Consider the following 12,414-nt stretch of genomic DNA (forward strand, 5'->3'; position numbering starts at 1 on the left):
AGGGTCTCTGAGCTGGGGGGGGGGGGGTGGGGGGGGGGTTGCTGGTTATATGCAAAGGGTCAGACCATAATATTTAGTTTTTTAAAACCTGAGGCTGCTTAGATGCCAGTGTCCTCCCTGTCGCTCCACAGAGCCCATGAACTGTAGTCTGCAAAGTGTTTCTGGATCCTTGGATTTGGCCATCACAGAGGTACGGAGGAGAGAAATGTATAACCGCACCCTTTACTGCATGAAGTACAATACACTGGTCCTCAAGTACCTCCAACAGTGCATGTTTTTCCAGATCACCTGGCAGGTGCACTCATTATTCAGCCACATTTTAAAGATCCCCAGGTGAGCTACTTATTTCACCTGTGATTCTGTGTGGCGATGTGGAAAAGCTTCCCCCCCCCCCCCCCATAGCATCTAGATCAGTCCCCAGAGGCCACAAGCAGCACCTTTCTGCATCTCACCATGTAGTGGGGGGAGAGTTCCCGTACACAGGCTCCGTGCCGCCTCCACAGAACAAATGGAAGGTGTACACTGCGCTAGTGGATGAATATTACAGTTGCATTCATAGATAGGTGCCAATATTGATCAAATGAAAACAATTTATTAATACATAATAAAAACTAAGAAACATGAATAACAACAATAGGTGGCAATGAGTCCTCGAATATATGGAGCTTCTGGGAGGGAATAACCGTAAATAATCCGTACATACGGTACCGTATTTCTTTAGGGAGCAAAGGATGAGATCCGTTCCTATGGTGCCTTTTAGGATGTCCTTGTTGTGGTCCCCTTAAATGGGGGGTCCTGTTTCTGGTAGGATGGCGATGTATTTAGGGGGTAGCACTCCCCGGCCAGATGGTAAGGCGCCAAAACTTGGGGGAAGGACAAGATAAGGTTTGAGATGGGCTGGTTCGGACTCAGAAAGAATCTCCCAGTGCTTGCAGCAATTTGTATGGGACTGTAGGTTCCCTCTCCTCCACCAACGCGTTTTGCCTGTAGAAGAGGCTTTTTCAAGGTGTTTTTCCGTGCCGCCTCCAATCTGTGTGTAATGGGCCCCATACATCAGCAATCACAATTTATGGATTTTCAGATATAGGGATATTTTGGCCAGATAAATGGATTTTCAGATCTATCCGACTTTGCCCACACATTACAGTTTTTTTCAGTGATCGGCAGATTTTTCCCATCTAAAAATTGCATCTTCATATCTGGAAATTGCCCATACATCAACCTCAATCGATTGGCTTTTCAGCATAATTTAAATAATGGGCGGGGCACTGCGCACTCTGAGTCCCGTGCGGCCGTGCCCTACGAGGAAGGGAGGGGAAATAATCATAGCTGCCAGCCTGCCACAATACAACCATTTTAGGTGGCCCACTCCGCCCTGTGCTGAGCCATTGCCCTAGGCATTTGCCTAGCAAGGGGTGGGATGTTTATAGCTGGCCAGCGGCCGGATCTTTTATTATGGGCGGACCACCGGTGGACGCCTGCAGGACCTGTCAGCGCGGCGAGGGGGGATGTGGCTGGAAGAGCTGACACACTGCTCTCAGCGTGTCAGCTCTTCCAGCCGCATCTCGCCCCCCTCCCCTTCTCGATACCAGAGCGCTCACCTCACCACGTCTGTCTGTTCTCATCCTTCCCCTGCCGCTCATGTCAGGGAGGGAGTCCGGGCAGCGCTGCCCACGCCGCAGTTGTTCATGGCGGGGAGAGGGGTCCGGACAGAGCTGCCTGCGCCTATGATGTTCATGACAGGAGGGTGGAGGGGGTCGGGAAGCGCCGCTGGCTCAGCCACCCACCCCGCCCGCAGGACTCCCTGCTTGAGCCCAGTCATCATGGGGGTGCCGGGGCACAGCCATCCCCGCCACTCCCACCGATCGCAGGCCACCGGGAGAGGAGCTGCAAATAATTGAATAAGAATCCCAGAAAATAATCCCAGAGCCCAGACTCCCCCAACAGACCTTCCACACCTACCTCCCCCCTCCATCCTGTGCGGACGCCATGCTCCCGCCCCCAGACAAACATGGGGACTAAGTAAAAACCGGACTAATATACAATGATAATCGGCGGGACATACTCATTACTCTTGTATGTGTTCCTACATGCCAGGAGACATGCCACCAGCGCTAATCACCACCATGTACATACTAGTAACACATGTAGTGACCCCAGAACAACGGTATTAATGTTTGAACAATAGCGCAACCCCCTAAAAAAGATGTAGATGCACAAATAAAAAGTTTTAACAATTTATTGTGACATAGCAATTAATAACAAAACTTAGTCATGAATAAAAATACATACATATGAGTAAAAAGATGATGGTTTGAACCAGGCAATAAAAGGACCGCTGGTTTTAGCACATAGATAATGAATGTTCTTTTATCTCACCATAGAGGGAAGTTGCGGTGGGCTTTTACTTCCGATTGAAGTTCTGCGGCTCCACCGCAGGTGGCTTTCTATGGATAAAGTGCTTGTGCGTCCTTAAAGTGTCCTGGTGCTTCAAAGTGCAAAGTGGAAAGTGCACTAAATCAGGCAGTCTGTATCCAAAAAGGTAGCTGCAACGCGTTTCGGAGATCCATAAATGTCTCCTTTTTCATTTCTTTTTTTGAAAAAGGAGACATTTATGGATCTCCGAAACGCGTTGCAGCTACCTTTTTGGATACAGACTGCCTGATTTAGTGCACTTTCCACTTTGCACTTTGAAGCACCAGGACACTTTAAGGACGCACAAGCACTTTATCCATAGAAAGCCACCTGCGGTGGAGCCGCAGAACTTCAATCGGAAGTAAAAGCCCACCGCAACTTCCCTCTATGGTGAGATAAAAGAACATTCATTATCTATGTGCTAAAACCAGCGGTCCTTTTATTGCCTGGTTCAAACCATCATCTTTTTACTCATATGTATGTATTTTTATTCATGACTAAGTTTTGTTATTAATTGCTATGTCACAATAAATTGTTAAAACTTTTTATTTGTGCATCTACATCTTTTTAAGGGGGTTGCGCTATTGTTCAAACATTAATACCGTTGTTCTAAGATTTTCCTGGAAGGTGGTGTACCTTCCATTCTATGTTTGAAAAGCTGCACCTCACTTAATTGATTGCGCTATATTATTCCACAAACACCTGCTTTTTTGTGACATGTAGTGACCCCGGCACGTCTCATGGTCGCCTCAGCACAACTCTGTCATATTCTACATTCCACTACTAGACATTAATAACTTCCCCCTGCACTGTGCAGCACGGACCTGGCTGTGCTCCTAACGTGTGCCATGAATTGGATACAAATCCGGAACGGAGCAGCTCCCTGCAGCGACCTCTGCCACTATGCTACCCCAGCCCGGGTGTTGTCTGTGGCAGTGGAAACCGATGTGTGAGAGATTACAGCCACCTAGTATGTTCCGTACCATTCCGGCTTCTACCTCATCTCCAGAGCACACAGGGAGGCTGTGAAGATCTCTTCTCCTCCCCGGTGACAGCTGCCATGGGCACCCCCTGGACCCTACAGTGGCAGAGGTTGCTTCAGTTAGCCGAGCGTTCCGGATTGAATTCCACTCCCGCACATGACAGTGCACAGTGAGTATAAAGGTTGTCGGACAAGCGGCGCTCGCAGTACGGCATATGCCTACTGACCACTCGCAAGTTGGCATTGGTCTCCAGCAGCAGCCTTGCCTTTCTTCTCCCTCACAAATAGGCCACGCCCACATATACAATGATAATCGGCAGAACGGAATTAGGACGCCCACACATATAAAAAACGACCGCCGATAATACCAAAATATTAAGCATGCTTAAAAACCTGATTTGGCGATCCCCGATGGTTTTTGATCGGGATCGCCACAAGGAGGAGCCCACACATCTGAAATTAATTGTGGCAATCATCTCTATATCTGAAAATTGTCACAATTAATTGCTGATGTATGGGGCCCTTAAGGATCCCAGTCACAACCGGCATGATGAGCTCTTTGATCCAGTTGTCCTGCTCCAGCAGACAATTACTGCAGAGTCTGCAAGTTACCCGTGTTACTCCAGTTCTCAGGTGGTGGCCAGTGTCTGCCGGCATTAACCCCTCGTGTGCCTGTGTGACATGCAGGGATTGCAGCTGTCTCTGACAGAGAGTTCTAGTAACAAAACCACTATAAGCAGTAATATTGCAGAACATTATAACGCAGCTTTATATTAAAGTTTGTATTGGGGACTAAGGATACACGCGACGCCTGAACCTCCTGTGACTCCAGCATGGTAGGTCCCGATTCAAAGAAGAAATAAGTTGGGGCGTATGAATAAGTTCCGGCAATTTTTTTTTTTTTTTTTTTTTTCAGAGCTATCTGGATTTTTAGTAACATGGAGGCATGATCTCGTGCTTACATGCACTTCCAGGGCTCAGGCTTGCGGGCACTCCAGGTCTTGCACTAACCGCACGTGTGCAGAATCCCTGCATCTGCAGGACAATACATTGCACAGATAGGACACATACAGGTTGGATCCTGCAGTATATGCAATCCTTAGTAAATGGGCCCCTAAACCTTGATACGCCCTGTCCAATCTTTTGGCTTGAAATTAAAATCTTGTCATTACCCCAAACACTGGAAAACAGACAAAAATGGACATTTGATTTAATAAACTTATCCAAACAACCATTTTTGCCTGTTTTCCGGTTTCTGGGGAAACCATGACGCCAACCAGAAAGATTGGACAGATAATCTTCTAGTCTGTATCCAGCTTTATGCAGCGCTATGTCACCTGACAACACTTGGTGCTGGTTAGGTCCATCCTGGCATTCATCTGGGCCCAGCTGTGTCGGCCGTATGAGTCTGCAGACCACCTGTATGCACAGCCTGATGCGCCATCTACAGATATATCCGCCATCGGCGGTGCTGCACGGCCAACACCAACATACTGTCTGTATTCCCCCACTGACCCACTTGTGCTTTATCGGCCATTCCATCAAACGCTGTATGTAAGTCGTCCACAGTGTACCCGGTGTAAACGCTATCCGCCAATAACATAGACGGATCACATTCGCCTGCTGACCCATCTGCACCACATCTAGCTTCTGTCCCTAGCAGAGGCACCTCAGGGTGGGAGATGGAGGTCCCACGTCCTGTAATGGGACACTCGAAGAATAGAATAGAATCAACTTTATTGGCCATGTGTGCTTGCGCACACTAGGAATTTTTTGTGGATTACAGTGCAGCATCAGTGGGGGAGGGCAGAGCAAGCGTTCTCTGAACCTGTCGCTGTCGGCTACACATATAAAAACAGAACCTGTTTTTTCTTGCTGTCGGGCAGGTGACGCGTGATCAGAGCACGGCCTGCACAAGTATTCTATCCATGATACATCTGTGCACAAGTATTCTGTCCATCTATTCTATCGGTTATACATCTGTGCACAAGTAAGCTATCCATTATACATCTGTGTACAAGTATTACATAAAACTATTCTATCCATTATATAGCTGCACAAGTATTCTATCCATAATACATCTGTGCACAAGTATTAGATCCATCTATTCTATCAATTATACATCTGTGCACAAGTATTCTATCCTTTATACATCTGTGCACAAGTATTCTATTCATCTATTCTATCGGTTATACATCTGCACAAGTAAGCGATCCATTATACATCTGTGTACAAGTATTATATAAAACTATTCTATTCATTATACATCTGCACAAGTATTCTAGCAATAATTCATCTGTGCACAAGAGTTATAGCCATCTATTCTATCCATTATACATCTGTGCACAAGTATTAGATCCATCTATTCTATCCATTATACTTCTGTGCACAAGTATTAGACCCATCTATTTTATCCATTATGCATCTGTGCACAAGTATAGCCATCTATTATATCCATTATACATCTGTACACAAGTATTATAGCCATCTATTATATCCATTATACATCTGTGCAATATGTATGTGGGGGTGATGCACTAAACATGACAGGAGCTGATTGGCTGGTACTTTATCTCTCTCTCCGAGCTCTGATACATTTCCCCATATATCTGTAAGTATGTGAGAAGCGGACTGACATGGACCAGTTCAGGTGCCGGCTGGTTTCATGTTTGCGGTTCCTATGTCCTGAATTCCTAATTGGTGATACAATTATTTATTTATTTATTTATTTATTAACAGTTTCTTATATAGCGCATACAGATTCCGTAGCGCTTTTACAGAGTATAGTTGCTCATTCACATCAGTCCCTGCCCCAGTGGAGCTTACAATCTATATTCCCTACCACATGTACACGCACACACAGACATTCTAGGGTTAATTTTTGTTGGGAGCCAATTAGCCTACCAGTATATTTTTGGATTGTGGGAGGAAACCGGAGTACCCGGAGTAAACCCACGCAAACACGGGGAGAATATACAAACTCCGCACAGTTAGAGCCATGGTGGGTATTGAACCCATGACCTCAGCGCTGTGAAGCAGTAATGCTAACCATTACACCATCCGTGCTGCCCAATTATTCAGCATGTTCCATACACCACTAAACATACTACTCCCCCCCCCCCCCCCCGTGTGCCGCTCCAGCTGAGGTACTTGTGTAGTTTCACGGCGCCACCGCGCGCACAGTCTGTGTCTGAAACTTGGCAGCTTGCCAGATGCTCTGTGTTTACTGTGCGCGTGGCTGCTTTCCTTATGTAAGGTACGTTATCAGCATAGCGCTGGGCAGCAGCAGTGCACCCAGCACTGACAGGTCACTGTGGTACTTGTAGTTCCACAGTGAAATAGGCAGTCCTGCGCACCGCTGACAACCCGGCAATTTAGATGCTAAAGCGTCTAAATCCAGACTCCCTGAACTGGACACCCCGGCAATTTAGAAGTCTAGATTTAGACGTCTAAATCCAGACTCCCTGCAAACCACTAAGATGGGGGCATCTAAATTTAGACGCTAAAGCATCTAAATTTAGTAGGGTCTAGGGGTACACTATTAAACCTGTTCACAATGACACTAGTCGAAGTAACAGCTGTCGACCTTGTTAATTCCACTATCCACGCCAACCCGAAGCGTGGCGAGCGCAGCGGTACGCGTCCTACAACCTTTTCATATCCCCACTATCCACGTCGGCGTGGAGTTGATTTTATAAAGTGTGGCGAGCGGACGCGGATACCTTCACAGGTATCCGCGTTCCCTCGCGGGGCTCGCTGCGCTCGCCACGCTTCGGGCTCGCCACACTTTATAAATACCACAGTGACCTGTCAGCGCTGGGCAGTGTGCGCTGTTGCTGCCCAGCGCTATGCTGATAACGTAGCTTACATAAGGAAAGCAGCCACGCGCTGCACTGAGAACAGCTAGAGCGGCACGCGCACAGTAAACACAGAGTCTGGCAGACTGCCAAGTTTCAAATTTTCACTGTGCGCCCGGTGGCGCCGTGAAACTACACAAGTACCCCAGCTGCTGAACTACACATCACAGATGTGTAGTTCTGCAGCAGTTGGAGCGCCATGGGTTGTCCTGATATGTAACGCACTAGCTAAGCATGCTGGGAACTGGATAATATGGACATGTGACTTTACACCACAAAATGGCCTGCTGCAGATTTAGATCGTAGATGTGCGACCGTCATTATCCGCATACATGGACGACGTTGCTGAGTGTGACTCAGAATCAGGGCTACGAGCGTGTTACACTGAAATGATTGGGACACACTATTCCTGTAGGCAAGAGGAACTGGAAACACAATTGGGTAACGCACCTCTGACGTAAGCTCTGCTTCCTCCTCTGACAGCTGCAATCTGCTGCAGAAGGAGAAGTGATGCTCTGCAGGCAGCTGGGTCCGGCCACCCTGGCTGTAAGAGGGAAATACTTCTCATTTACTTATCATCCTTTATAGTATAATACTGCGCCATTCAGCAAACGTCATCTGGACCAAAGCGCCTAATGGGGCAGAAAAAACATTATTTGGTACTTGTTTAGTTTCACGGCGGCAGCGCAAGGACGCTCTAGCTAGGAATCTTGGCAGCTTGCCATCTGCCTGTACGTTCTCAGCGTTCTACGCTGACTCCTCCAAGGCAGCCCAGCGCTGGTACTCCTAAGCTCCTGTGAAGCCTAGTGAGCGCCTCTCACACAGCGCTTGTGCCGAGAGGCGCTCCATCTGTGTGAGACGTAGGAGTGTCTGCGCTCCATCTTTGTGATGGGATGCAGTTAAGATCCCGGCGGTCGGGATCCCGGCGTTCAGAATCCCGACGCCGGAATCCCGACCGCCGAAATGCCGACACATTCTCCCTCCTGGGGTGTCCACGACACCCCTGGAGGGAGAATAAATTAGTGTGCCGAGCGTAGCGAGGCACCGGGCCCGCTGCGTGGCGAGCGCAGCGAGCCCGCAAGGGGGGGCGATCCACGTCCCCCCCCTTGTCGGCATTTCGGCTGTCGGGATTCCGGCGTCGGGATTCTGAACGCCGGGATCCCGACCGCCGGGATTCAATACTGAATCCCTTTGTGATACGTAGGAGCGTTTCACGCACTCCAGCAGCAATGCAATGATACCCTCCTGTCTCTGACCTCTGAGTAGCTATTGCTCAGATGTATAATATGGCAGGTTTGAATGTGTTCCTGAAACACCCACGCCATCCCGAAGCATGGCAAGCGGCGCGGTACGCGTCCTCCTGACCTTTTCATACCCCCACCATCCACGCCATCCCGAAGCATGGCGAGCAGTGGCGGTACGCGTCCTCCTGACCTTTTCATACCCCCACCATCCACGTCAGCGTGGAGTTGATTTCATATAGCCCGGCAAGCGAACGCGGATAAATTCACATGTATTACGCGTCCGCTCGCCACACTATATGAAATAACCTCCACGCCGACGTGGATGGTGGGGGTATGAAAAGGTTGGGAGGACACGTAACGCCGCCGCTTGCCACGCTTCGTGATAGCGTGGATAGTGGGGGTATGAAATGGAGGCATTTGCCAATATGTAACATGGAGCACTGGCAAATGGCTCCTTCACTGTGCGTGATACGCAATTGCGTCCGCACCGGCTCTTTGGACTGGAGAGGTACGCACTGCTCAGACACAGGAGTCTCCTTGCTGGAGCGTCTGAGACGCTCCTACGCATCACAAAGATGGAGTGCCTCTCCGCCGGCGCCCGCATGATCCCCCTCTCCACAGAAGAGATGATATGCGGGCGCCAGCGCTGTGTGAGAGGCGCTCACTAGGCTTCACAGGAGCTTAGAGTACCAGCGCTGAGCTGCCTTGGAGGAGTCAGCGTAGGACGCTGATAACGTACAGGCAGCTGGCGAGCTGCCAATATTCCTAGCTAGAGCGTCTTCACGCTGCTGCCGTGAAACTAAACAAGTACCCATTATTTCTACCCATCTCTTATTGAAAGGGTATCAAACCTACAGGAGAGAAAAAGTGATGTTGCCCATAGCAACCAATTAGGTTCTAGCTGTCTAATGAGATAAACTGATTGGTTGGTCTCTATCTCTTCAAAACAACCTATGTGCGGCATCCGATGCGTTGGGCCTGATTCAGACTTACGGCAGGTTTCCTAGGCATGCCTGTGTTTCCTGGATAGTCCCAGCATTTCCCCAGCACTATGTATATTACCCAAAAGGAGAATAGGAAGATTGCGCAATCTTCCTATTCTCCTTTTGGGTAATATACATTTTGCTGTACAAGTTTGTGGTCCAGGATTGAATCCAGACCACAGACTTGGTACTTATTTTGCACTGACACTAGTGCAATTTTTGAAGATTGCTGCTCATTTAAAATATTATAGTAAAAAAAAATTTTTTTTCCTTACAAGTGTCCATTTATTTTTAAAGGGATATTAGCGCCCAAGTCCACCTCCGTTTCTTCGGTGGTAATACATTTCCCCAGCACTCCTGTGTTTCCCATACAGTAACAGCATTTTTTCCAGGCACTCCTGTTTTTCCTCAGACAGTCTCAGTGTTTCTCCGACACTCCTGTGTTTCCTGGATAGTTCCAGCATTTCTCCGGCACTCCTGTGTTTCCCGGACAGTCCCCGCGTTTCTCTGGCACTCCTGCATTTTCTGGACAGTCCCAGTATTTCCCTGGCACTCCTGTGTTTCCCTGGACACTTCCAGCATTTTCCTCTGCACTTCTGTGTTCCCCCAGACAGTCCCAACATTTCCTCGGCAACTCCTGTGTTTCCTCGGACAGTTCCAGCATGTCCCCAGCACTCCTGCATTTTCCAGACAGTCCCAGCGTTTCCCCGGCACTCCTGCATTTCCCGAACATTACCAGCGTTTCCCTGGCACTCCTGTGTTTCCTACCCGGACAGTCCCAGCGTTTCTCCAGCACTCCTGAGTTTCCCAGACAGTCCAAGCTTTTCCCTGGCACTCCTGCATTTCTTGGACAGTCCCAGTGTCTCCCTGGCACTCATGTGTTTCCCCGGACAGTCCCAGCATTTTTCCAGCACTCCATCGTTTCCCCGGCACTCCAGTGTTTCCTGGACAGTCCCAGCATTTCCCCGGCAATCCTGCATTTCCCGGACAGTCCCAGCGTTTCTCTGGCACTCCTGTGTTTCCCCAGACAGTTCCAGCGTTTCCCCAGCACTCCTGTGTTTCCCCGGACAGTCCCAGTGTTTCTCCAGTACTCCTGCGTTTCCCGGACAGTCTCAGCATTTCCCTGGCACTCCTGAATTTCCCAGAAAGTCCCAGTATTTCCCCAGCACTCCTGTGTTTCCCGGGACAGTCCCAGCATTTCCCCAGCACTCCTGTGTTTCCCCGGACAGTCCCAGTGTTTCTGCAGCACTCCAGCATTTCCCAGAAAGTCCCAGCATTTATCCAGCACTCCTGTGTTTCCCTGGACACTCCCAGCGTTTTCCTCGGCACTCCCACTAAACGGACGGTTTTCACAGCCAGATGCCTACTTCCTGTCAATCACCTTTCAAATGGTGTGCATTCAGTAAAAGTTAAGGAGTTCATTGCAGGATGACTTCACGCACGCGCAGTGTATAGATTATCGGCCACTGTGTGAAATTGCAGCCATGCGATCAGGTCTGAATCAGGCCCATAGTACAAATAATCAGTACTTGCTTGTGCAGGGCACATCCCTGACTGATTCAGGCCCAGTGCGCTCAGAAACATGGCCGCCATATGACTGTGCATCCTCCCAGCCACGGCCTCTAATCACACATTAACGGCTGTATCCGATGCACGGCCAGTAATCCTCCCGGCTCCTATACACAGTATACCACAAAAGCCACCGTGTGACCTCCAGCATCAGTATTAGGGTGAGATGTATCATGGCTACCAACAACCTAATCCCCCAGAAGACCTTTGTAAATAGCAGTATTTAGCCAAAACGCTGGCGATATCAGGGATCATGTGCAGACCACAGTCCCAGCTGCTGGACCCAATATACCAGGCTTAGCTTTACAAAGTTTGCATTTTTGCTGGAGAGGGATTTTCAGATCCCGCTCCAGTAGCTGCGGTGTGCATATGCGCAGTAGCGGCATCTAGATAGCAGAGTCTTTCAACGACAGAGTTGACCGGAGATCCGCTGACACAGTGCTATACACATCTCTGATAAAGTAAGGTGTTATCTATGGGGTGAGTATACCAATACATCATACATAGGTCGTAAGGCCAGAACAAAGCTCCCTGGGAGATGGAGTCAGTGTAACGCAGGCGGCCATTGCTCTCTCTGCATACAGAAGATGCTGCATATATGGCGCATGTATGAGGTTTAGGGATGAGTTCATCCGTCCTGTACGATCTGCGCACAGAGCTGTCTGTAAGTGACGGAAGGTTAGGTAAGAGATGTGTCGTCATAGGCTCCAGGTTTGGGGAGGGAGTAAGTATGAGGAAGGGAGGGGCGCCACTATTTACTCTAAACCTTAAAGTTCCTCATTTGTTCAGGTGCCGGGCACTAAGGAACTGACTGCAGCACAAAGGCGCTCACTATGGACCCACCCAGGCCACATACCCAGGTACTATGGGTTCATCTGACGGGGCATGTCTGCCAGGCCTGGCATCAGGAGCGCTGGTAATCTGTGCACAGAAAACGCATGGCATGCTGCCCACTAACATGTGAGGTCAAGGCGGGTGCTACTGTTTGTGCCAAGGGTAGAGGGATGGAGCTGTGTGTGTGCCAAGGGTGTGAGTGAAGGCATAGGATGACTGGGTGCCTGAGATAGGTCATGCCCGGGGTAAGTGATGTTTGTTTACAGCCTGAGGGTGAGAGTATCGGAAGAAGTGCAGCCCATGACCTGTGCCATGTAACCACAGACAGAATACATATATGTACATATAATACATCTGTAATGGCAGCACGCTGTGAGGAATGCAAGGGGTTAATGTGATGGCGCTGTGTGAGGAATGCAGGGGTTAATGTGACAGAGATGTGTGAGGAATGCAGGGGTTAATGTGACAGCGATGTGTGAGGAATGCAGGGGTTAATGTGACAGCAATGTGTGAGGAATGCAGGGGTTAAT

The 12,414-nt window shown here is 49.0% G+C and overlaps 1 protein-coding gene across 5 annotated transcripts in view; it reads left to right on the plus strand.

Moving 5' to 3' along the window:
* The first annotated feature begins 121 nt into the window (after positions 1–121).
* The window catches only part of LOC146044981 (catalase-like), a 56,858-nt gene continuing 44,565 nt past the window's right edge, over positions 122–12,414 (plus strand). The window contains exon 1 of one of the 5 annotated variants that reach the window (XM_083163661.1): positions 122–190. In XM_083163661.1, coding sequence (XP_083019787.1) covers positions 137–190 — 54 coding nt within the window. In that variant the 5' untranslated portion in view covers positions 122–136. Of the gene's footprint in view, positions 191–11,792; positions 12,011–12,090; positions 12,130–12,414 lie in introns of those variants that run through there. The other 4 variants (XM_083163663.1, XM_083163662.1, XM_083163665.1 and 1 more) reach the window with 4 other exon arrangements.

This window comes from Crinia signifera, chromosome 11 (genome assembly GCF_055691185.1).
Source record: "Crinia signifera chromosome 11, ASM5569118v1, whole genome shotgun sequence".
Classification (NCBI taxonomy): Eukaryota; Metazoa; Chordata; class Amphibia; order Anura; family Myobatrachidae; genus Crinia; species Crinia signifera.